Below are 24,402 nucleotides of genomic sequence, written 5' to 3'. Positions count from 1 at the left end.
GTTGCAGATAAATAACCTTGTGGATGAGAGACTCCCTACTGAAATAAGTTCCAGAGTTTTTCTCCCCTCCGTAAAAATTTCATCCAGTTGGTAATCTTGATGACCGTATAAAGGAGAGTAAGTGGTATTACAAAAACTATTACTATTATTGTTATATATGATTAAAAGTTTTTAAAGTAATTTATAATAATGTCAAACGTACGTACGTAAGGTACTAACGTCTTTAACGTTAGTACTAATGCTTTTAAGAGATCCTATTCAGGTGATGTATCTTTGCATACTGCTGGGATAAATATGGTATCAATCAATAGAGACTGATACTTCCAAGCATCTTTCTAGATAACACCAAACTGTTACTTCGTTTTTAGCACACTTAGTATGGACTGTTAGAAGAAGTTATATTTAACACTTAGCATAAGTAAAACATTCTCCGAATAGTACGCTATAAAACACAACAAGTTATAATTCTTTAAGCTCTGCTTCACTTCTGGTAAATAAAAAGTAAAAATCTTGTAAAACTAAAGTTCGGTCTTTAGAGGGTTTAAGACTACGATTTTAATGATTAACAATAAACAAAGCACTGTTTCGTTCAACGAAATCTTAACTCCAGTAGTCAGTATTACAAATTTAACAGTTACCCGATAAAAAGATTGAGCCAAAATTATATTTTCTCTCATTGAATCGAGTTCCATAAGGTGAGGAATTCTTTTTTGTGTTCAAATAACAAACATTCTAACTAGAACTAAAACATAATTACGCGGTCTTAGTCCTGTAAATCAAGACCTATCCTTATGCACCCAATGAAGTATGTCTACGTCCGAAACATTGAAACGAAATGGGTAAATAAGATAGTGTCCTAATGATATCCACGGTATTGAAAGTAATGAACATAACTGTAAATGCTTGCAAGTTATTTGAACACTCCTATGTCCAAATTCCACATATGTTTATTTAGACACTATTCACGTAGAGGCATCCGAATTACATGCAATTTGGTGAGTTATTAAATAAGTTTATTGTTAATTTAGCTTTAGTTTCTTGCCCATTATCGATTCATGACAAAGAGCTTTACCGAACAGCTTCATAAGACCTAATTCTATATGCATTGCAGGCATCAATATGTGTTTAAGCTCCACAATGGAGTCCCATTCACTATTATGGTTTTTATATGGAACTTACTCTGTTCTATTGTGCCATTAGCAGCTAGAATTTTTAGTATAGCCATCTTGCATTTCAATTAGAAAGCCTAGCATTTCAAAATTCCCCATCACTGGCCAGGTGTACTCTATATACCTGATTTATTTTTAATAACCGCTTTTCACACTTGAGATTTTCTCTGAGAATACTGTAATGAGCCAAGGAAGGAAAGGAATTTTATTTTCATTATGAAAAAAGGCCACTTTTATGTGTTTTTTTTTTATTTTTTTGAACTGCCTATGAAAAGACGCTATGTACAGTATGTGGCAAAATTGTCACCATGTTTGAACAAAGAAATATATATATTTTTTTTAATAGAAAAGCTGTGAAGAAAAATGAAACTTTAGTTTTATTAATTAAGTTTAAGACTTAGCTAACTGAAAGTATTGCTTTTTGTTAAATTTAGAGGATCTTGAATTTTTTCAAAATTTTTATATGAAAAGCTAATGGTGACAATTTTGTCGCGAATGAAAGCAATTAACATGTTTGCCCACAGTTAATTAGGCATACGACATAAATTAATAGCCTTAATGACTAAAATGATTGAGTTATCACAGATTTTTAAGGTGGTAACCCTAGAAATAAATGTTGATTTTTGATAAAATTTTCAAAAAAATTATTTCTATTATATTTAATTAAGAAATTTATTACCTTTTCAAAAATGTATAACATGAATAAGTTTTATTAATATGATTGTCAACAAATTGATATAATTGTGAATTGGTTGTTGTTACTTTCCCTAGCAACGCCCTAGCAACATGTAAATGCCCTTAAAAATGCAGCAGAAAACTATTTTTTAAACATTTTTATGGCTATACTTTAAAGCTATATAGTGACTATTAGCTATACTTTTAAACCTAAAACACTTTTTGAAGTTAAAAGGATAGGCATAAAGTGTGTCTGGTGACATGAATTGCTTATCGAATGCTAATTTCTTTTTTGTTTTGAAGTCTATTTATCTAAATTTTTTAATTTTTTAGATTTTAGTTATTAAAAATGATTTCAACAAAACAAAATTTGCAAAGAAAAAAAAAAAAATACCACCAAAGAATCGCCACATGGTTAACACCAAAGAAAAAAACTTTAACAACAGCAAAACTAAAGCAGATTTAGAAACTGAATGTGCAAGCTCCAGGAAACTTAAAACTGCAGTTTTTGTTACTAAATCTAGTAATAATGATGATAGTAAATATTTTATGTTTATGGATATTGAGCAAATGAAAAAGTTAATTTTACCAATTCTGTACTGTCCTAAATGTGATAACAAACAACCAATAGAATTTATTGATAACCTGAAAAGAAGAATGGGATTTGCTCATTTATTAGAATTGAAATGTATGAGCTGTGGTTGGATTAACTCTTGTTTCACTAGTAAAGAGTGCCACGATTCTAATCGAAAAACTAAACGTGGTCGCAAATTGTATGAGTCAAATGTTCGAGCAGTCATTAGTTTCCGTGAGATTGGTCGAGGGAAGACAGCATTGAAAATGTTTACTAACTGTTTTAATATGTATGGTATTGGTGAATCAGCTTTTGACAACTTGAATGACAACTGTATTTCAACTGCATATGCTAAATTAGCTGAAGTATCAATGAAAAAAGCTGCCAGAGAATTTTCTCAAGCGAGTAGTCAGCCAGTCTGCAAACGCGTTACAATAGATGGTTCTTGGCAGAAGAGAGGTCATGCATCATTGAATGGTGTAGTTACAGCTGTTGTTGGTGATAAAGTTTTAGATTATCAGGCTTTCTCAAAACACTGTAAAGGTTGTACAATGTGGAGATCCAAGGAAGGTACACCTGAACATGATAGATGGAAAGTAAATCATGATTGTCATATAAACCATACTAAATCCTCTGGTGCCATGGAAGCTGCCGGTGCTATTCAAATGTTTGCACGTTCCATTCAGAAAAACAATATAATTTATTCCCAATATTTAGGAGATGGAGATACTTCTTCTTTTAAAGAAGTTGTTGAATCTAATCCTTACAAAGAGAATGGAATTAACATTGAGAAATTAGAGTGTATTGGCCATGTACAAAAGCGACTTGGTACTAGAATTCGAAATTTAGTGAAAAACTTTAAAGGGACAAAAACTCCAATACATGGTAAAGGGAAACTTACTGATACTATTATTAATTCCATGCAAAACTACTATGGTCTTGCTATTCAGAGAAACTCTGATAATGTATACGCGATGAAGAAAGCTATTGGAGCCATTCTCTACCATTGCACCGCACTTAAAGATCCTGCATGTCGCCATGCTATGTGTCCCAGAGATAAAAATTCTTGGTGTAAGTGGCAACTTGATCAACTAAATGGTACTAAGTTTCATAAAGATAAAATTAATTTACCAATATGGATCTATTTAAAGCTGAAACTAATTTTTCAAGACTTATCTGATGATAAATTGCTAACCAAATGCCTCCATGGACAAACGCAAAATGCAAATGAAGCATTTAACGCAATTATATGGACTCGCTGTCCTAAAAATGTATTCTTATCCAGAAGAACGTTTGAATTGGCAATTAATTCTGCAGTTCTTCATTTCAATGATGGTGGGGCAGGAGTAAAATCTGTTTTGGAAAGTTTTGGAATTAAAGGACAAATAACTTCCAAGAAACTAATGGAGACTGATAATAAACGTGTTAAACACATGAAGCACAAATCTTCTAATATGGTGTTAAAACAGCGTAAAAAACTAAGAAAAATTAAAAAAGGTACAGTGGACGTTGAGGTTTCAAATGAAAAACAAACTTCATATATACCTGGTGGTTTTTAAGCATTATTTTTGAAATACTTTATTAAAAGTCTCATTTCCCAGATTTAATAATTTTTGAGACATTCCACATTTCAAAACATGGTTTTTTAAAAATGGTATGGATTTATGAACTGAAATTTCAGGACATTTTTATAAGACATTGATAAATAATTTCTCATAGGATTTTGTAATATAAAGGGCAAATTTCAGATTTATATGAAATTTCGTACTAATTTGAGTGACAAAACAAATAAACTCTGAAATATTTTGTATAACTTTGGAGTTATCGAGGCAAATCAAAAAATCCTATGACAAATGAAAATATTATATATAATAAACATTTCTGCAAAATTTCAAAGCTGTAGAGTTATTATATAGTGAGATGTTATGTTTTCAAATACACCCCATTGTTTGAAGTTTAACTAATTTATTTTTGGATAATCAAGGCAAAAAAACTTTTGAATGATTTTTTTTTTTAAATTTTTTGAAATAGAATCAAGTTTTACTAAAAAATATCAATAAATAGCTTAAACTCAAAAAATAAAGTATTTCTAGGGTTACCACCTTAACGATTAAATATCATTTAAAGTTTGATTTTGTTTACGAAACATAAAAAAAGTATTGTTATTATCATCATGAGGAAAATAAATCTTGAACTAGAAAAAAATATTGTGGAAAGGCTTAAATTCGGACAATCTTATCGTGAAATCGCTGCTGAGTTCGGAAAGTCTCATAATCTCATATATAAAATCAAATTGCGCAATAATTTAGAAGTAAATAAGCCTAAAAGTGGTCGAAAGAAAATTTTTACACCAAGAGACCAAAGAACAATCGCTCGTTTAATTGCTTCTGGAGAGCTCGTTTAATTGCTATGGGACTCATGCTTCAGTGCAGACAGTCAATAGAGAGCTCAAAAGAATTGGTTTTCGAACCAGAAGAAAGATCAAGAAGCCATTGTTAGTTTCTCGTCACCGCCAAGCTCGTTTAAATTATGCTAAACTTCATGCACACATGACTTTTGATGACTTTTATGACTGGATTTGGACAGATGAAAGTAAAACTAATATGTTTGGATCAGATGGTATAAGATATATTTGGAGGAAGCCTAATTCACCATTAAGTGCTCGATATTTTACACCAACCGTTAAATATGGCGGAGGAAAACTCTTGTTTTGGGGATGTTTCTGTGCTCATGGAATCGACGAATTAGTGAAAATTAATGGAATAATGAACGCTGATGACTATATCAACATCCTTAAGGTCGGATATTTCAATTCCCTTCGAAAATGGGGCAGAACTGTGCGTAACACGATGCTCATGCAAGACAACGACTCCAAGCATAAGGCTGATAAGACCATTAAATTCCTTCACGAGAAGAAATTGAAAGTTGTTGACTGGCCAGCACAAAGCCCTGATCTTAACCCACTCAAAAATTTATTGGCAATAGTTAAACAACGGGTCTACAACTTTCCTACTCCACCTAAGAATAATGATTAACTTTGGGCTCGTGTACAAGAGGTTTGGTACTCAATTACACCCGAGGAATGCCGCAAATTGGTTGCTAGTGTTCCTGAAAGAATTCAGGCTGTAATTAAATCTAAGGGAGGATTCACTCAATATTAATTTACTACAATATGTTATTTGCTTTCATTTGTGACAAAATTGTCACCATTATCTCTTCACATAAAAGTTAAAAAAAAAAATTCAATATCCTCTAAATTTAACAAAAAGCAATACTTTCAGTTAGCTAAGTCTTAAACTTAATTAATAAAACTAAAGTTTCATTTTTCTTCACAGCTTTTCTATTAAAAAAAAATATATATATTTCTTTGTTCAAACAAGGTGACAGTTTTGGCACATACTGTATAAGGAATGCATAAGGTTTCGATTTTTTCAAACAAACATTTCATTATCATTAGTGAAAAAGCAAAAAAAAAAAGAAAAGTAAGGTCTTTAAATTGTTTACTTCTTTTAAGTTAGGGAGTTGTTCGCGTATTTGAAGAAATTCTCACTGTCATAGCTGACACTAGAAGTTTCTGATACAGACAATTCAGAATCACGCAGATGAGAAAATACAGGGAAAATTTCTTTATGTAGCATTAGAGTTGTTAATCTTTTAGTCCTGCTGGAGTTTTTTTTTATATACGTATATAAAAGCAAAAAAAGAAATGACTTTTTTTTTTTGTAAAAAAAAAAAAGCCGGCCTACTTTATACAAGACAAAAAACAGAATTATTGAAAGTTTTATTTGATCTTGAATACCAGATTGCTACTGAATTGAGAATCATCTAAAGCAGATATTGTAGGGAAGAAGAGGGAACTGATAGTTGAGAAACAAAAATTGAAAAGAATCAACAATTAATTTACTGAATTTTATTATTATAATTTTAAAAATTTAAACAAAATGTCTTGCAAACACGTGTTTATACTCGCGTAAAAATTCTGATTATACTTACAATTTACTAAGCTTAACTTAAAACTCTATAAGTTTTTAATGATTCGAGAGTAATCAATTCAGTTACTCTTACAGCACGCGCACATTCGCGTACTTTATTAATAAAACTTTAAATTGCGCTTAACGCATCTTTAGATTTCATTGCATCCATTGCTTTTTTCTTCTTCCAATATTCCCACACAGTTGGTACAAATCCTTTATTAGAGCGAGTAAGGATACAAAATAGCAAAGAGGTAACTATCATGAATGCTGGGGCGGTCATAAACAACATCCAAATAACAAAATCCGCGGGAACCTCCTTAACTAGAAAAGACATTTTTAAAAAATAAATAAATGAAAAGTTTTTTTCATTAACTGCAGAATGAATGTAAAACACTACATTTTTGTAACCTAGTGTATTCAAGATCTACAGAAAAGATTTTCCATTTTAACTAAACTAAGGTTTGAAGAAATTTAAAGGATAAAGTAATTTTATTTTCTGTGCCCAAGAGGAGCGACAGTAGACTTTCGTTGCCAATGTTTTACATGAAAAGATTCCCAGTAAAACGATTTTAATGAGATTTTGATCAATAACTTTATAAAAATCGTGATTAACAACTTTAACTAAAGCTTTAACTAAAATGTGTTTTTTTTTTTTAATTTTTTTTTTTTTTTTTTTTTTTTTTTTTTTTTAGTATACCTTTACTTTTCATCATAGACAGACTTAGTTTTGGTGTGGTTTATGAGCTGATTGAATTATCGTTCCGTGTATCTTCAAAAAATGAAGCCACCCGAAATGTATCTGTCAATGGCGCCCAATATCGTACAATGATAACTGGCTATTGGTTGCTTGAAATTGAAGCTTGTAATCTTGATGACAGTTGGTTTTAACAAGATGGCGTTATTTCCCGTTTCACACTGCCCATGTTACCATGGCTTTTTTGTGAGAACACTTTGGTAAACAGTTAGTTTCACGCTCTAAGACTGAATTGGCCGTCTTGATCTAGACGGCCAGATCTTATGATAACATATCTCTAAACTTTTTCCTTTGTGGAAATGTAAACATGGATTCATGTTACATGGATAAACCGGCTACGATTTAGGAATTAGAAACCAAGATTAATTGTGTCAACCCCCAAAATACCACTGGAAATGCTGGAACGCGTTAACGAAAGTTGGAAATTTAAAATTGACCATGTGAGCCGCAGTTTCGGCCAACGTTTGGCAACAACGGCCAACATTTAGAAGAAATAATATTTAAAAAAAAAAAAAGGCCGAAAATAGTTTTTTTGAATGACAATGAAGAATTTTTTAATAAATTTTTGTTTTAAAGATTTACATCATAAAAAATTTTAGCGATTTTCATTAAAAATAAAATACCTCGAGGTGGTTTCACCTCAGCCACGTGTACTTTTAATTCTAAAGTAGTATCATCAATCGGAAAGTCACAGAATGTGAAAGAGTTACAGAATACTTCCACAAACTGATACGTCCACCTCTGGAATGTAACAGTGAAGTTTAAATCAATGCTGTCGTCACTTATGGAACTAAACACAGAAACATTTACAACAATTATGCTTTATTATATATTTTGTATTTTAGTAAATGAAAAAGTACCAGCCATGTTTTTTATCATTAACAACAAAAGGAAAACACAAATTTCTCGTCTTTTTTTTATTTTTTGTTGATATAGCTTTGTATTAAATTTTAACTTAATTAAAGAAAAACTATATTTATTATAAGACAAAATTAGGAAAGAAAAAGAAAAAAATGCTTAAATGAGATGCATAGGTAGGATGAAAATGTCAAGAAAAACAAACTATTAATGAGTTTAAATATTTAGCTACACAGGAAGTATTCTTAGGGTGAATATATAATTTACTGTTAAAAGTATTATCAGGGACAAAGTTAAAGATTTTATAAAAAGAAACTAAAAAAAATACTTAAAATTAATTTTTTTAAAAACTCAAAATTCTCTGTAAAATAAAAAAATAAATAAAAGGATATTTCATCTGGGTAATTACTATAAAGTTACAAACAATAGTAATCATTTAACAAACAAAAAGAGCTGGTAATCCTTTTTATTCTTTTGCTTTCTTTTGTTTTACAAATCTAGACTTACTTTCCAACAACCAATTTTTTAATAATTCCTTTTCCATTTGATTTAAATCCAATCTAAATTAATTCAGTTTTAAGAGAGTATAAACAGAATCTCTTAATCAAAACCTTTTAAAAATATCTAAGATGAAATTTTTGTTTATGCTATACCTAAGTTCACATATGAATCATATATATATATATATATATATATATATATATATATATATATATATATATATATATATATATATATATATATATATATATATATATATATATATATATATATATGGCTACCTTTTTATAATTCTGTAAGCAAGATCCGTCTGGGGTGCAAGTGAAGTTTAGCGCGTATTTGTTTCTTAAATTCTAAAACAACGAAGTTTTTTCAAACTTTTTTCAGCATTGAGTATTCTTATTAGCCTCTTCTAAACCCTAAACTTTATATAATGAGATAAAGAAGTTTATTTTGAAGTAAAATACATTATAGGATATAAATGATTATCTGTAAAAAATTTGATATAAAATAGAGTAATATTTATTCTGAAAGAATGCTTTGTTTACCATCACAAAGAGTATACTTTTGTAATGTTTTTACAAAACTATTAATTGTAAAATTTTAAAGTCTTTTTAAATTAAATTCTTGTCTAAGTATTAAATATTTATGCACATACAGTTGACTTCCACTTATCATAGCTCACGTCCTCTTGATTTGCAACGACACATTGCTTTCTGTAGACACCATCTCCAGGGGAGGCTTTCCACAGCAATATGTTGTGTCTTCCCTGAAATTAAAGAATAAACTAGAAATAGATATATGATATGGGTCAACAATCTTTAACTTTTTGTTTGTTCTTGTCTTGTTGTTTTAAGTTTGAGGACTTACTTATTTAAGGTAATTTAGGGTAGCTGATATCAGTGATCCCATCAGTGTTTGCCTATCATGTCAAAATTATTCTATAGTTGGGTCCACTCTGGACATAATTTTGCAAAATTTAAATAAAATCAGTACATGATTTTCTTGAGATATAGTTGTTAACTTCTAACATGAAAATGCAAGTATTGGAGTTGTAAAAAGAGTTAACTGCAATTTAAAAATATGTATGTAATCATATATTTGTTAGTAATCATATGCATGTGGAGTCATGCGGTTTTCAAACTTTTTTTTGGTTTTGTTTTTTACAAAGTTAGAAAAAAGCTCTTTTCAACTTCCGACTTGAGATTTTTGGAAAAATTGAAGCTTTTTTTGAAGCTCAGCCTTTCAAAAAGTTGAGCTTTTTTAAAAGTCTAAATATTAATTTTTAAAAAACGAAGCTATTGAAAAAGCTAAAATATTTTCCAAAAACATTTTAAAGAGACTTATTTAATAAAATTAACATTTAGAATATTTAGCAATAAGTCACGTCATTTACAAGTTAAATTCCTTAAAAACTCCTAGAAAGTTGTTTAAACTGCATAGTAGTTTCTACTTTTCCACATCTGATTTTTTAGATTAAATGAGCTATATATCGCAATAAATCTTCAGCATCAGCATCAGCTTGTAGACAATGATTAAATTGTCCAGATTATATTCGTCATATTTATGTATATTTCGGAAGTTTTACGATAAGAAAACAGTAAATATCTTGCAATGAAGACATACGCAGTTTACGTTAAGATTAAAATTGGTGATCAAAATAAGTTTTGAGACTTGCATAAAGAGTGGAAAAACTTGTTAAATCAGAACAAGAATAAACTGGTCATAAACTAACAACTGTTAGAGGAGGAAAAAATCATTTTTCCTATTCTTCGTATCAAACTATGAACTTATGAAGCAATTTGTCAAATCTCTTATTGTGGAGGGTGATTTTTCAAGTATATTAGTTTTGCACTTCCTAATCTGATAAAAGAAAAAAAAAGACGTCTGCAAATAAAATTTTGTTTTATGAATAAGTTGTTTAATTTGTAAGTTAATTTTACTATTTTTATCTTTTTGTTGTAATTTTTTATACTTCTTTACTTCAGGCTAGTTTGACATTAATTATCATAGCTTTGAGCAGTATGATTTAATAAGCTATCTTGACAATATATGATTTAATAAGCTATTTTGACAATGTATTTATACTTCACATCAACAAATAGCGTATCGTGTAAAACAAATACTTGATGTGATAGATAAATACGATTGCCATTTTTGAAACCAGTGACTCGAGAATAGCTTAAAAAACTCTCAAATTTAAGACAGCGCATTTTGATCGAATTGCAATCATTGTTACATTAAAACCAGATGGCTGTATTACGCCTTAACTATTAAGTTAATCTAGGAATAAACAAAAAAGTAGATAACCAATAATTATTAGTATTAAAAGTATTTAAACTTGAAAAACAAGAAAAAATATTTGAAAACTCTAACTTACTTGCATTTCGGAGTCTATCACACACTGATTATTGAGAAAAAAAGCACCGCCCTCAATGATCTTGTCTTTATACAATGCAGAAGAATTGCACCATAACCGAGCTGCAAAAATTAGAGATATTTAAAATTTTTTTGAAATGAATTGAGTCCGAAAAGCAAATACAATTTATTCAATTCATTTATATTTTTTTTGTTTTCAAAAAGTATTCAAAATTTAAAAATTCAGAAGTAGGAAATAGAAAATCACAAAAAAAAAACAAAAAGCAAACAAACATATTTTAAAATACTGAAATAATGAAAACACAATTAATAAAAATCTACATTAAGGCAACAAAAGTGACTTCAGTTGAAATTTATTAAGCAAGAATCCTTTTTTCTACAACAAAAAATTTTATTTACTATGCACAAGAGGATTTAGCAATCAATTTTGGAGAGCAATTGCTGAATAATTTGGAAACTTGTTTTCTCTCCAATACAAAAAGAAATCACAAAGCTGAATTTGCACCAAGATATATGTTATATGATATATGTTTGCATTAAAATTTATGTTACAATTCTAACACTGTCCATCTCAGTTCGAATTCATGTTACAGTACACAAACCCACACTATTATTAGTGGGCAATTGTTTTAAATTTGTAAAAAGTGCTCTATTTAAGGTAATCCAATTACATGGAACACAACAGACTACTACAAGTACAGCAGAAAGTATTAGCTTATACATATATATATATATATATATATATATATATATATATATATATATATATATATATATATATATATATATATATATATATATATATATATATTCCTTATAAGCAGATTTCTGAGCTTTATGATGTGGTTAAATCAACAGTTAGCATACTTGTTAAGAGATATATCGAACGTAAGACACTTGAAAACAAGCATTGCTCAGGCAGGCCAAAGATAACTAAAGAACATCAAGACAGAAATTTGGTAAGGGAATCAAAAGATCCCCGCAAAAGTGCTGTCGAACTAAATGGCATTTTGAGAGTGTTGTCTAATTAAATGGTATATATATATATATATATATATATATATATATTGTGTGGAAAGGAAAGAAGGGAAAACAAAAGAAATTTTAAAAAGTCATCTTTAAGTTTTAAACATGTAACGTACCCGAAGAAAAGTGCGAGACAATCGAAACACCAGGTGGACACATGCAATTGGATGAAAAACAAATCTGTCATAACATTAAAGCTTAAAACTATTTTTGTAACAACAAAAGATAAAATCGATTGAATCGATTGATTGAAATTCGAAGATTTAACTGTATTGTTATAATGAGAAAATAATTTTTAAACCTAGCGTAAGTAGAGAAAGAGAACGACTCAAAGTTCAATTGTAAGTACAGTGATAAATGGTAGTAGTTCAGTTAGTAAGGCAAGCGACAATTCTGTAATTATTTTATGGTTTTTACAAACAAGTCGAGACCAAAGACAAACGCTAATCAAAAGATAACTGGTAAAACATGTTTCAGATTAATGACTAAGAGATCGAAATAAAAGCACTAACGAACTTGAAAATAAAGTTGGTTGTTTATGTTAGGACAACACTTGATTTAAGAAACATCTGCGGACATATATAAAAACAACGTTTGAGAAAATCTTACAGATATTTCTGGAGAATTTTAAGAGAAGATATTTGGAGAGAATTTTCATTGGAAGATTTTATGAGAAAATAGCAGACATTATTTTGGGAGAAGAATTTAGGAGAAAATAGCAGATATTTTTTTGGGAGAAGAATTTATGAGAAAATTAAAGAGAACTTTTTGAGCAAGATTTTAAAAAGAGATTTTGACAAAAAGGGAAAAAGAAGATTTCAAAATGAGAATAGTTCTAGTATAGAAAGGCACTTTGGCCTCAAATCCAAAGATTTTAAGAACTTTGAATGACTTTGATTGCATATTATTATCAGTATTCACATGTTTTTGTAATATAAGAAAATATTTAATAATTTAGTAAGAAAACAAAAACCAGTGGTAAGTATTATTATTTGTATATACTTCGATTTAGACATTATTATTATCATTAATATATGCATTATTATTTTTATTAAAGAGTTTCATCGTCATCACACTCTCTTCCCGCGCTACTAAAAACACTACCCTTTCATTATTGACGCCATCACACTATAGAGCAAAACATCTTCGCACTCACAGAAAACGCCGCCCTCATACACACACGTACACACACACGCACACTTATAATATATGCATGCTATATCTTATTTAGTTAGATAATAACTTACTAGGATAATCCTGTTAGATGTGAAGACACTTTGTGGCTTCTTTTATCATTAAGGTTTAAATGCCTTAACTAAGATAATTGCCTCATTATAAACTTTGGTATCTTTTTTAAAAGAAAATTATTTAAACACGGTCAAAAGGATTTTTTTTAAACTTGAATTTTCAAAAGCACTGCTATAAAACTGTATATAAATATATATATATATATATACACATATATATATGTATATACTGTATATAAAAACAGTGATCTTTTTGTCAAACAATTAAGAGACCTTACAAATTTTTAACGTTTTCACAAATTTAATCAGTATTCGGTATAAAATACATTTTTCAGATGTGTAACATAAGTTTAAAAATAAAAACTGATCAAAATCATGTCTTACTATCAAAAAGAAGATTAGGAATGAAAGGGAAGAAAGAAACAACTTACGAGTTGTGTAATATTCTTTGTTCTCGCAATCTGTTGCATAAGTAGCATTAGCTGAAGGATTGCCAACACTATCTGGATCATTATTTACTTTTAAAAGTACACGCAACAAACCGTTGAGATTAATTGCATTTACAAGGTCTGAGAATGTAGCATTTTCAATTTTATCCCACGTAGTAAAGAATTCTACGGATACGTTACGTATAGTGGAGCTAAAATTTGATTTTTAAAGAAATAATAAAATTAAATAAATACTGATTTAATTTAAATTAACTTTAAATTAACATAAAAAGACAATTAAACGAATTTCAAAAAGGTAAGATTCGTAGGTGGAATAATAGGTGGAGGGGAGATGAAATACTCACTAATTTCGCTCAAACCTCAGGGAAAACTTAAAACACAACCATAATGTTGCAAAAGAAACGTAAAACATAGATGTAGATAAGTAAAAGGAAGATCTTGTGGTGTCGACCGTTTTTATACGATTAATATCACATGAATTACATCATAAATCAATAACATATTGCAAGTTATTAAATTTAAAATCATATTTAGTTCCCCCAATAAATCTAACCGTAATTTTTGAATCAATTGAGCATTAAAATATCTGCTGATTAAGTAATGGAAACCATAATGGTGATACGTGGTCTACTTTAAGCAAACAGATAATCATGTCGAAGCAACCTTGTACTCTTCTATGCAATTTATCGTGTTAAGATGTTTTATATTGAAATGATAATTTTATAGAAAAAAGTGGCATATAAGAGAAGAAATTAGTTCTAGATTAGCACTTAAGAAACAATCAAGCAAGTACTAAATTTTTCACTATATAACAATACAAAAGTAAAAAGTTATTTACTCAAAGGCGTTAAGTACTTTAAAGTGTCTGATTTTCGGATTTCGCAATGTTACCAAATTGAAAACATCGTAGTTTCCTGCTGTTGTTTGGTCTTCGTGGTAACAAGCTATCCCCATATTTTCAATAAACTCTTTGCTTTTCTGTGCTTCAAGGATTTGAGTGTAGTTAAAAACAGTTAAAAAAGGTATATTAGTGTAGTTATATTTTTTATATGCACTTATGTTACGATCATCGCTTCTGTAGCGTACGGGTATCAAATCACAGAAGATAACGCCCGAAGAAGTTGACAAAATTGTAGCCTGAAATTATGAAGAGTAAAAATTTTAAAAAACTGAAAATTTATATTCAAGATAACTGCGCATGGATATTGATAAGATACAAATATTGGCAAAAAGTTCCTTTAAAAATTGTTTAACGTATAAAAAAGATAGTACATAAAGGTCATCTGGTTCAATTACTACAACTGGTGGTGATAAAAATGGAACCAGATTAACTTTACAGGTTACTTACCAGACAAACCTCTAGCTTTAGACTGATATTGTGTATTAATTTTTGAACAACGAAGCTAAACTGATACTTTTAACAAACTTATTGAATATGGTCTATTATGTAACAATATGGAGACTGAATCTAAGAGGGGGCCTGGTAAGCAAGTTAGAAGCTGCTAACAAAACTTTTAGAGTTTGCATAACTCATTAAGATTAATTGAACTCAATTTATGCAGATAAACAAAAATTCATTATTCAGACTGTAACTTGTTTATATAGATTTATTGCATTGTTTAACTATAACTGACTATATTTGATTATAATGTAACTATGATTAACTATAGATACTTATATCTTTAGCAATTCACATAGTATAAAACTATTTCAAAGAGGTTAGACGCAAACTATATGTGTTATGCATTTTTGAACAAAAAAGAAAGCCACTTTTGCAAGAGTGAATTATGGTCAATTTAAAATCCTAATTGTCAATTTTTAATCAACTGTATTTTTTAAAAAAAGAAGTTCTTTATACTGGTAATTGAAAGAGAAAAAAAGAAAAACAATCTTTAATTTAGTAATCAAACTTTCTACTCGGCATTTTTCTGGTACCTGGAAAAATCTGTTCGCCGTTAATCGACTTTCTTGAACTCTAGTTTCGGTACGTATGACTTCAGAATATTTGTATTTCTCTTTCAACATGGTTTGCATGACAACCGGCAAAATTCCTTTGAAAAATCTTTTTAGATTGATTTGAAAAAGCAATCGCTTCTTTTTGTCCGCACACGGGAGATTTTATGGTTTTTTTACCCAAAAAATAACGGAAAATCACTAAAATTTTGTCCACGTTTTAAAGACAAAAAAATATTTAACAACTAACTTAATTTAGATTATTTAAAAGAGTTCGGTGAGATAATCTCAAGAGTCTAAAAATAGTGCTATACCATAATCATGCTTATTTGACCAGGAAAGCTGTTCAAAAATATAATTGCAACATTGTCAAGACATAAAGAAGAAAAGATCCCACTGCGAGCAACCAATTAAAGCACTCCATCAAGAAAATTGATTTTCGTCTCGTTGATCTGCTAAGATTGTACATTATCAACAGTTTATCCTTAAATGGGAAAAATTATTGAAATTGACTTGCCGAAATCGATAATAAAGAATAGACTGAAAAAGAAATTTGACAAACATTGAAAAAATAAGTTAAAAAGTATTCGTAAGTATTCGTAAGTATTCGTAAGTATTCGTTACTATTATATGATAAATATCCGTAGTTTCATGGAAGAAATCTTTGAGATATTCTTGGAGTCTGATTTCCTTCATAGATTTTATGAAAATTGTATTATGCCTGTGGCCTCGCTCAATATTGAGGCAGGTGATTTGGTTTGGCTTGTTTATTGCAGCTTCTTATTGTTTGCTGAATTAGTGGCTGGTATTTTCTTTCAGTTAAGGTTTTTTTTCTGAAGAAGTTCACGCACGAGCTTTCTCACAACCAACTTTTTTCGAAGAAAATGAATGTATTTAGAAATAACTTAAAATGTATTTGCAAAATTATAGAGATGTAAAATGATCAAATTTTTTGGATGTCAACAGCCGTGAATCCTACCCAGATAAATGCTTTAAATTGCATGGAGATGCTGCTTGAGCTCATTACTCATTCATTTTCAGTAGATAAATCTTGGTATTGCAGTCAACAAGTAGAAAAGAAAGCTTTGACCGCGAAAAACTTGGATTTTTCTGAGAACAAATCTTTTTTTTGTTCTGATCCTAGACTTTGAAAAGAAGCCTGACACAGGTTTCAGCATGAGAATTTTGTATAACAATTCTGCATGAGAATTTAGTATAGAAACGAGGTAAAGTAACAGGTTCTAACTTCATTTTATTTCATCTAATTCTTATGAAGCTCGGATGGCTTCTTCTTTTTTCTTTTACATAAAGCTACTTTTTATGTGATTAAATTGGATACAGCAAGTGTAACCTTATTTGAGTGGTACTGTATTGTTTAGCGTTAAAGCTGAGGCAATCTAGATAGCTGCTTGAAGTGAACTAATATAATCTCTTAAATTTACTTACTTTTTGGAAAAAATTACTAGAAATGTCTGTTTAATCATAAAACACCTTCCTTATTGTTCTTTAGAAATAAAAAAAATTAAAGCTTCTGTTGTTTTAAATAAGAACAGGAAGTCACTTTCGAAAAATGCTGATAATACCGAACATACATCATTTTTTAATGCCTTGCAAATAACGCAAGTTTCAATAAATATCTAAAACTAGCATTTCGTATTTTGTTTTATTTTTAATTAGATGAAACATAAATTTTAAACTCCGGCAGATGGGATCTTTTGATTCTAAAGTTCGCCTATTAAAAGCTCTGTACGTTAATAGTTCAGAAAAAATCCGATCTAGCGTTTAGCAGCAATTTTTTCTAACCAAACGTCTAGGGTAAGAAAAAATTGCTCTGGAACCTAATTACAAGTTATTTAACTTATTAAAAACAAAAAATCATTATTTTGAACGACATTAAAGCGACTAAAAGTAATAAGTAGCTTTTTGTTTGATTCTTCTATTTTTGCGAAGTTTTAAACACATTTAGTTTCAGAAGTTTGGCTGAAAATTTGACACGAAAAAGTTATAAGCTTGCAATCTAATAATGGAATAAAATAATAATAATACCGTGATCAATATTCTTCTGAGATTAACTTTTGAAATCATTTCTTCTCTTTCGCGAAATATTCCTTTGGCGCATTTGAAGGCAACTCAATCGATTTGGCTTTCAATACAGTAACTTCTATTCATATTTTTTATGAATTATGAAAAAAAAGAACAAACTCAAGTATGATGACTGCTTAAAATCGACTTAAAAATACTGCAGTTGCCAAAACAAAGCTAAAAAAATGACGAAGTCTTTCGCAAGATGTTAATCCCACTAACTAGGGTCTATATTTAATTTTAAACAGAAATTTTATCACAGAAAGCTAAGTAAACTGTTCCTCTGTGTTTTACTAACTTTATTTGATCGCGATTGGTTTTCGGAATATCAAAAAAAATAATAATAAATAATAAAATTGTAATTTAATGATGTCAAAGGAAAGGTTTTGAAAAACAACTGAAATTTCATTTCACGTTCTTTTTTGCGTAGAACTCCGAAAATTTATTTAAGCTGTTTTTGATAAGGACGCTAGGAACAAAAACTACTTTTCTAAATATTTTAAATATTTCATGTGTTATATTTGACACGAAAAAAACATCAACAGTTACCGCACCCACACAAAAAAGGTTTTAATAGTATATTGGCCTGGATTAACTACAATTAAACATAGCGAAGCTGTTGTTGATTCTCTCATAAAAATCTCAAACACAACTAGATGTGACGACGAGTAGGGTAGCTGTAGTCGTCTACTTCAAAATGCATATACATTCTATCGTAAATTGCATCGCTTAAGTCACCTACATATGTCATTTATAGACAAGCATTATTTTAAGCTGTGTAGACGCATAAACATGGAAGTTAATTTTAAGCATACATACATACATACATACATACATACATACATACATACATACATACATACATACATACATACATACATACATACATACATACATACATACATACATACATACATACATACATACATACATACATACATACATACATACATACATACATACATACATACATACATACATACATACATACATACATACATACATACATACATACATACATACATACATACATACATACATACACACACATATATATATGTGGAAGTTAATTTTATACTTGTATATATATATATATATATATATATATATATATATATATATATATATATATATATATATTATAATACGTCTTACCATGAGGATAAAATATCATTGGATCATCAAATTCATATGTGTAATACATCCTTTTAAAATTTTTCTTAGTTCGATCTGGTCGACTGTATTTGAATTCATCGCTAAATCTTATTCTGTTTGACGTATCACTGAACCTATGTGAGTAGCTGGAATCTCTTCTATTAAAATCAGGCCAGTGTCTGCCTTTATCAAAAGTTTTCTCATTGCACTTATTCTTGTCTACAATAAAATAAAAGAAATACTTTATTCCCCGTGTCTTTTTACCCGATGGCATTGGTTTTCCCTTAATTTTATTTTACGTAACATTGTTAATTTTGTTGTTTTAAAAATAAAAACTTACAGTGTAAATCGGCCTTTACTTTACTTTTAACGTCATTGCTTCGAGTCTTCCGTTCTTCTTTCTTCAATGGTTCAGTGTAAGCCAATATTACAATTAGAATTGTTGTCTCAATCAGCTTCATGGTTTGTAATGAGAGTAAAAAAAAAAAAATGTTCATAAATAGTTGCGGAAAAAATCAAAACACCAACTTCGTTTAAAAGCAATTTCATATTTGCATATTTTTAAAATTGGCTTTATAGGATTTTAAAACGTCTATATTTAGCAATATATTTAAGCTAAGTGCAATTTTCAAAGGTTTTTTTTGCACTTCCTCAACAAATATTACTTCATTTTTCAATGATCTTTGGCTAAGGTATGTATAATTATAATTGTTAATCATCTTTTTACAGCTAATGTGATGTTATTATTTACTCCAATCCAAAAAAATTAAAAAAAACAACTTTTGATAAGAAGCATTTCTTTCAAAATTACCTCGTGGAAATAAATAAATTTGCTTTCAGAAAAAGTTTAAATCAATTTTCTTAAGCAAGTTTGAACAACAGAACTCCATTCCTTTAAATTCTAAAACGGACATAAGTTTTAGTCTACGTTTTGATTTTCTTCGTTTTCTGCATTTTTCTGCAAATATATAAACGAAGCCTTAATATAGAAAAAGATTTAAAAAATATTGAAAGATAAATTCTCCGAACCGAAATATAGGAACAGCTTCGATATCAAAGGCTTTAATTGCACATTCAAATGATTGCACATATAAAGAAAAAAAGCTTGAAACAAGATCAGTTTGGCCGCTAAAGTTGCACAGCACCAAAACTTATGATCATCAAGCTCCACTTCAACTTCATCGTCATTGAAGAAATTCATTTGGTGTCTTCTAGATTAAGATTTTTCACGCTTGATGTGTTAAAATTCAATGCAACTAAAATAGTTATATTTTGGGACCGTTGGAACTGTGATAGAGGAGAATGGAGGCATGTCCTTTCGATTTTCTAAATTATTTTTAGTGACGTAAATGTGCCCCTTTTTCTTTTTATGGTGAAATAGTAGCTTCTACCTGAAAAATTATTTTAAAATGTGTGCAAATATTTTGCTCTTGACCTAAATTAAAAACTTATTCTACCGTTCATCTATTTGATGTCTTACAAACAAATGTATGTAAAATTCTAGCAACATTTAAATGTCTATTTTTGCAACTCCAATTCAAGAATTTTCGCAGCTCTGTATCTAATTTTTTCGGATCATCCTGGTCAATATGATTGAAAAATTTCTTTTGGATAATTAAGTGTTCTTTATATGTTTTTAGAATTTTTTTCAGCATAATAGCTTTAATGCCCTTTAAGGTATTTTCTAGATCCTTGAGCTTGAAACGTAAGGGTCAAAAATACTCCGTGTTGTCTTAGTTTAAGGTGAACAAATAGATTCACTCATTTTCTTTATAGATAATTTGTCAGAGGCAACAAGCCTCAAGGGTTTTTTAAAGGTTTAAGGTAATATGCAAATTCTTTCTCTTTTCTTCGAGATTCTTTGATATATACCCGTATAGAATTCCCCTTTCAACTTCTCTCGATATCATGTTTTATACAACCTTTTGCACTGAAACAAACTTATGATTTATACCTTCGAGAAAAGTTAATCAGCAATCCAATATGAGCTATATGACAGTTGTATACAAATTAAATTATAATCAAACTCAGATTTTTAATCGAATTGCGTTAACTTACAATCACCTTCCATAAAAGTGGTAAAAATAATGGTCCTCAAAACTGACTTAAAAAAGCACCGTACAGGTGTTTTGTTAGTTATTTATATTTGTTAAATACATTTAACAAATATCTTTTAGAATCAATAGTTTCAAGTTCTTACTTTTTTAAAACATAAATATGTTTACAAATCTTGCCTCGACGCATAACCACTCATTCCAATAAAGTTCACTCTCCATATTGCGTAATTACCATTAACAATTGTAAAACTTACCCTGTCATTATCTTCAAACTAATTCTATTATTATTTCCAATCACATTATTATATTCTTAACTGCCGTTGTTTCTAGCATTGAATTGACTTTGCAATAAAATTTGCTTTCAGTGATCTTTTTGTCTGGAGGAATGTTTCTTCTCAAAAAATGCTCCTCAAATTTTTCCAGGTATCTCCTTTTTCATTGTTGATTCAGTAGGCATTGGATAGCTTCGTGACTAGTCAGCTCTGAGTGTTGCAACAGTAATTATTCTTAATGCTGGAACTGCATTACAACTTCAGAACTTGCAAAAAGGCTATCAAAAAAAACCTTATTCTTATTCTTTTCAAAATCCCTAGTAAGGCACAAAACCACATTCTTACTCACTCCAAACTCATACAGAAGCTCACCTTTTGATGGTGGACCTCTTGTATCTTTCCCAATGCTGACTATTTTAACCTTGCTATGGTTGTTGAAACGTAATATCAATAGAAAAGCGGTTGAAAGCGGTTGAAAGCAGTTTCTTGTTACACTTGAGGAAATTATTGAAGCTGCTTCACCATATTATACGATTAGCTAGTTTACATATGCCCATGTAAAGTATTATACCAGTGGCTCTCTTGATTTCAACTGATTACATTGTTTTGAAAGATGTCTGCTATTTATTATTTTTTATAAAAGTTTCTCGAAAACCATTTAAGAAACGTTCAATGTTCCAAAAATTTGTATCTTGTAAATATTACCATATCAAAATAACTTTAAAAAATCAATTGGATCACTTTTTTTATAAAGCCAATTTCAATCAGCTTCAAGGGTATAAGGCACTGCAAGCAGAGTTTTGTCAGCTTCTGTATTTATGTTTGATGCAATACTTTTGGTAGTTGTCTTTCTTAATTAGTAATATAAGAGCTTTGTTTGAAGATATAGAAAATGTGATTTAGGAGGAGTTCCTGATGAGAATCAACTGTGAATCCTCAAAAACAATTAAAAAAACAATTAAAAATTACTGTCGCGAAAATTATTTTTTAACAAAAAAAAAAAAAAATTTAAAATTACTGAAAAATTTTAACAGAAATTTTTTAAATAACAGGTTTTTAAATAACATAGAAGATGTTATTTAAAAACCTGTTTTTTTAATAAACAGGTTTTTAAATATAAAATTTAATTAACTTAAAAAGTCTGGTAACGAAGTTACGCACCTTAATGAATATTTAATTACGGATAAACTATGCAATAGCTGCTTTTAGGATACAATAAACTTTCATTCATCACTATTTAGCGCATTTCAAAACTGTCAAAGATTTTATCAAATGACTCTTCGGCATAAATCTAAAAACTATCGGGTTTAGTATAGTCTTGCAAGAAGGTAGTGATTGAGCAAAAGATTTAGAATTGCTACGATGTCAATGATACCGTATTTAGTGAAGAACAACAAAAACTTGATACAAAAATGACAAAAATGTTCAGTTATTGTTAACCGATACAATTTTACTCATAAACTCTTTTTTGAGTGATTGTGGTAAAAGGAAAACATATTTTACTCAAACTCGCCAAACTTTCTTTTTTTTTAAATTAAAACGCAAAAATCAGCGTTCCACCCATCGGTGGTAACAGCTTTTAATTTTGTGTTCGGTTGTTATGGTAAAAATGTTGGAAAAAAACATTGCGAAAAAGCTTAGTAAGCTCAGTAATTACCGCTGTAAAAAATGATCGTTACCATGTCACTCGATGTAAACTCGGTATAAATAAATTTTAAAAAGAGCCATACCCCGCACATACAAACAATAAAGCACGGTTAATAATTTACCGTGTTTTCTCGTAATATAAACAGGGTATTAGTCACTGTTTTGTGAAGCACGTTGATCCGTAAATAAGTTTCATATAATCTTATGATGCTTCTGTCGAAACCGTTTTACGTTGATGTTTTACTACTTATGGGAACAACTTTTAGGGAAAACTGAACGAAAATAAAAAAAATGCGGATGTCGGATTTAACTTTGAATAATAAAGCTGTTAATAACTTAACAATTAATCTGGTGCTAAATCATACATGAAAAGAGCAGTCCATTAGATGCCTGAAGACTAAAAAACTTTTAAATTTGCATCATTTACATCATCAAAAAATTTTTGTAAGTACAATGATGTTTTAAATTCGTTAAAAAAAAAAATGTCACATATAACTCTCTTCAAGTAAACCAATCTTGACGCACAAAAGCGGTATCTCTTACAAAATTTCACTGAATTTGCTGAGCAACAAATAATCTTTAGTACAGAAATAAGTAGATTGAAAATATCATTTCAAAATAGCTTGTTAGCGCTTCAAATATTGCCACATAAGAATTTACTAAGATGTATTTTCGACATCTCTTTTAAATTGTAAAATACGGTAGCCTGGTGCTCAGAGATGATATGAGCTTTGAGATTTATAATAGTGTTTCTAAATTAAACAACTGTGCGCGTGGTTCAATAGATGAATAAACTGGGGAGGGAGGGGGGAATATTTTATTGTTGATAAAAAAGAGCAGGAGGTTACTGTGTTAAAGTGAGTAAGTGATTTTTCTTGTAATTTTAGAATAAAGTGGAATACATAAACTGAAAATTTTATTAGAAAATGGACGATAAAGTTAAAAACTACAGGCTTACACGACGCATTTCCAGGTCGGAATCATCTCTCAAAGATTGTTTTTATAATGATAAACAATTAAACAACTCTTCTGAAAAGTTGAGAGACCAAAAAGAAAACCGTGTCCAGTCCTCGCAAAGGAAATTTGGTTTTATTAGTTACGTTCCTCAGCTTAGCATCGATATTGGGAAGTTTCTAGGTAAATCGAAACGGAAAAGTGAGACTGGTGATGACAAAAACACTTTTCTTTTGCGACAAGCCGTTCGAAACTTTGATGAAAAACGTTTAAAAGACATCATTGAATCAAAGATAGTGGATATAAATATAGCATGTTCAAAGGGGATAACTGCACTTCATGAGGCAGCTATCGATGGGAATTTAATTGGATTGAAAATTCTGGTTGATAATGGCGCAGATATTACAAAAATTGATAACGAAGGTTTCACTTGCCTAGACTACTCGGTTTTAGGAGGAAATTTTGAGTGTGCTTCTTACTGTCCTAGAATCGGGATTGTGCTTATGTTTTTTTGTATTGCGACAATTATTTATTTAAAGTTATTATATTTTCAAATGTATTATACAATTTATTTTATGATTTACTTTCTAAACAAAGCTTTGATTATTTTAAAGTCTTCACAACAAGAATCAAATTTTTTTTTTCAATTGGTCTCTTGCAATTATAGCAGGCATCG

General features: G+C 29.4%; 2 protein-coding genes and 1 long non-coding RNA gene across 4 annotated transcripts; 2 read left to right on the top strand and 1 right to left on the bottom strand.

Annotated features, from left to right (window-relative positions):
* Positions 1-748: 748 nt before the first annotated feature.
* Positions 749-7,683, top strand: LOC149883153 (uncharacterized). Its single transcript, XR_016444538.1, has 3 exons — positions 749-839; positions 956-995; positions 7,108-7,683. It is a non-coding gene; the product is annotated as an uncharacterized LOC149883153 (long non-coding RNA).
* On the bottom strand, positions 6,317-17,883 carry LOC145181583 (uncharacterized). Of its 2 annotated transcripts, none has more exons than XM_090065391.1 (9): positions 17,606-17,883; positions 14,445-14,743; positions 13,589-13,797; positions 10,886-10,986; positions 9,164-9,274; positions 8,787-8,858; positions 8,512-8,564; positions 7,770-7,936; positions 6,317-6,713 (listed from the first exon to the last, which is right to left on the bottom strand). In XM_090065391.1, exons 1-9 carry the CDS (start codon positions 17,642-17,644, stop codon positions 6,520-6,522), a joined length of 1,245 nt encoding a protein of 414 aa, XP_089921517.1. In that variant the 5' UTR covers positions 17,645-17,883; the 3' UTR covers positions 6,317-6,519. The 2 variants fall into 2 exon arrangements, with proteins under 2 accessions (XP_089921517.1, XP_089921518.1); XM_090065392.1 differs by having other exon boundaries at positions 6,530-6,713; positions 7,770-7,887.
* Positions 9,601-24,329, top strand: LOC149883152 (protein phosphatase 1 regulatory subunit 27-like). Its single transcript, XM_090101021.1, has 3 exons — positions 9,601-10,433; positions 23,660-24,223; positions 24,324-24,329. Exons 2-3 carry the CDS (start codon positions 23,699-23,701, stop codon positions 24,327-24,329), a joined length of 531 nt encoding a protein of 176 aa, XP_089957147.1. The 5' UTR covers positions 9,601-10,433; positions 23,660-23,698.
* The last annotated feature ends 73 nt before the right edge of the window (positions 24,330-24,402 follow it).

Source organism: Hydra viridissima, unplaced genomic scaffold, assembly GCF_058129835.1.
Source record: "Hydra viridissima isolate aposymbiotic clone 2 unplaced genomic scaffold, HvirCarnegie_v1 scaffold_10, whole genome shotgun sequence".
Classification (NCBI taxonomy): domain Eukaryota; kingdom Metazoa; phylum Cnidaria; class Hydrozoa; order Anthoathecata; family Hydridae; genus Hydra; species Hydra viridissima.
Note: the sequence above shows the minus strand (reverse complement) of the source record. Positions and strands in the feature narration are given on the sequence as shown.

Bases quoted from the DNA above. Each gene is read 5' to 3' on its own strand.
- LOC145181583 (XM_090065391.1), bottom strand. From the start codon at position 17,644: ATGATTTCAAAAGTTAATCTCAGAAGAATATTGATCACG. The intron at 10,987-13,588 runs GTAAGTTGTTTC...TAATTTTTGCAG, and splicing joins CAAAGAATATTACACAACTC to CTCGGTTATGGTGCAATTCT. The intron at 6,714-7,769 runs GTATTTTATTTT...TGTCTTTTCTAG, and splicing joins TGAGGTGAAACCACCTCGAG to TTAAGGAGGTTCCCGCGGAT.
- LOC149883152 (XM_090101021.1), top strand. From the start codon at position 23,699: ATGGACGATAAAGTTAAAAACTACAGGCTTACACGACGCATTTCCAGG.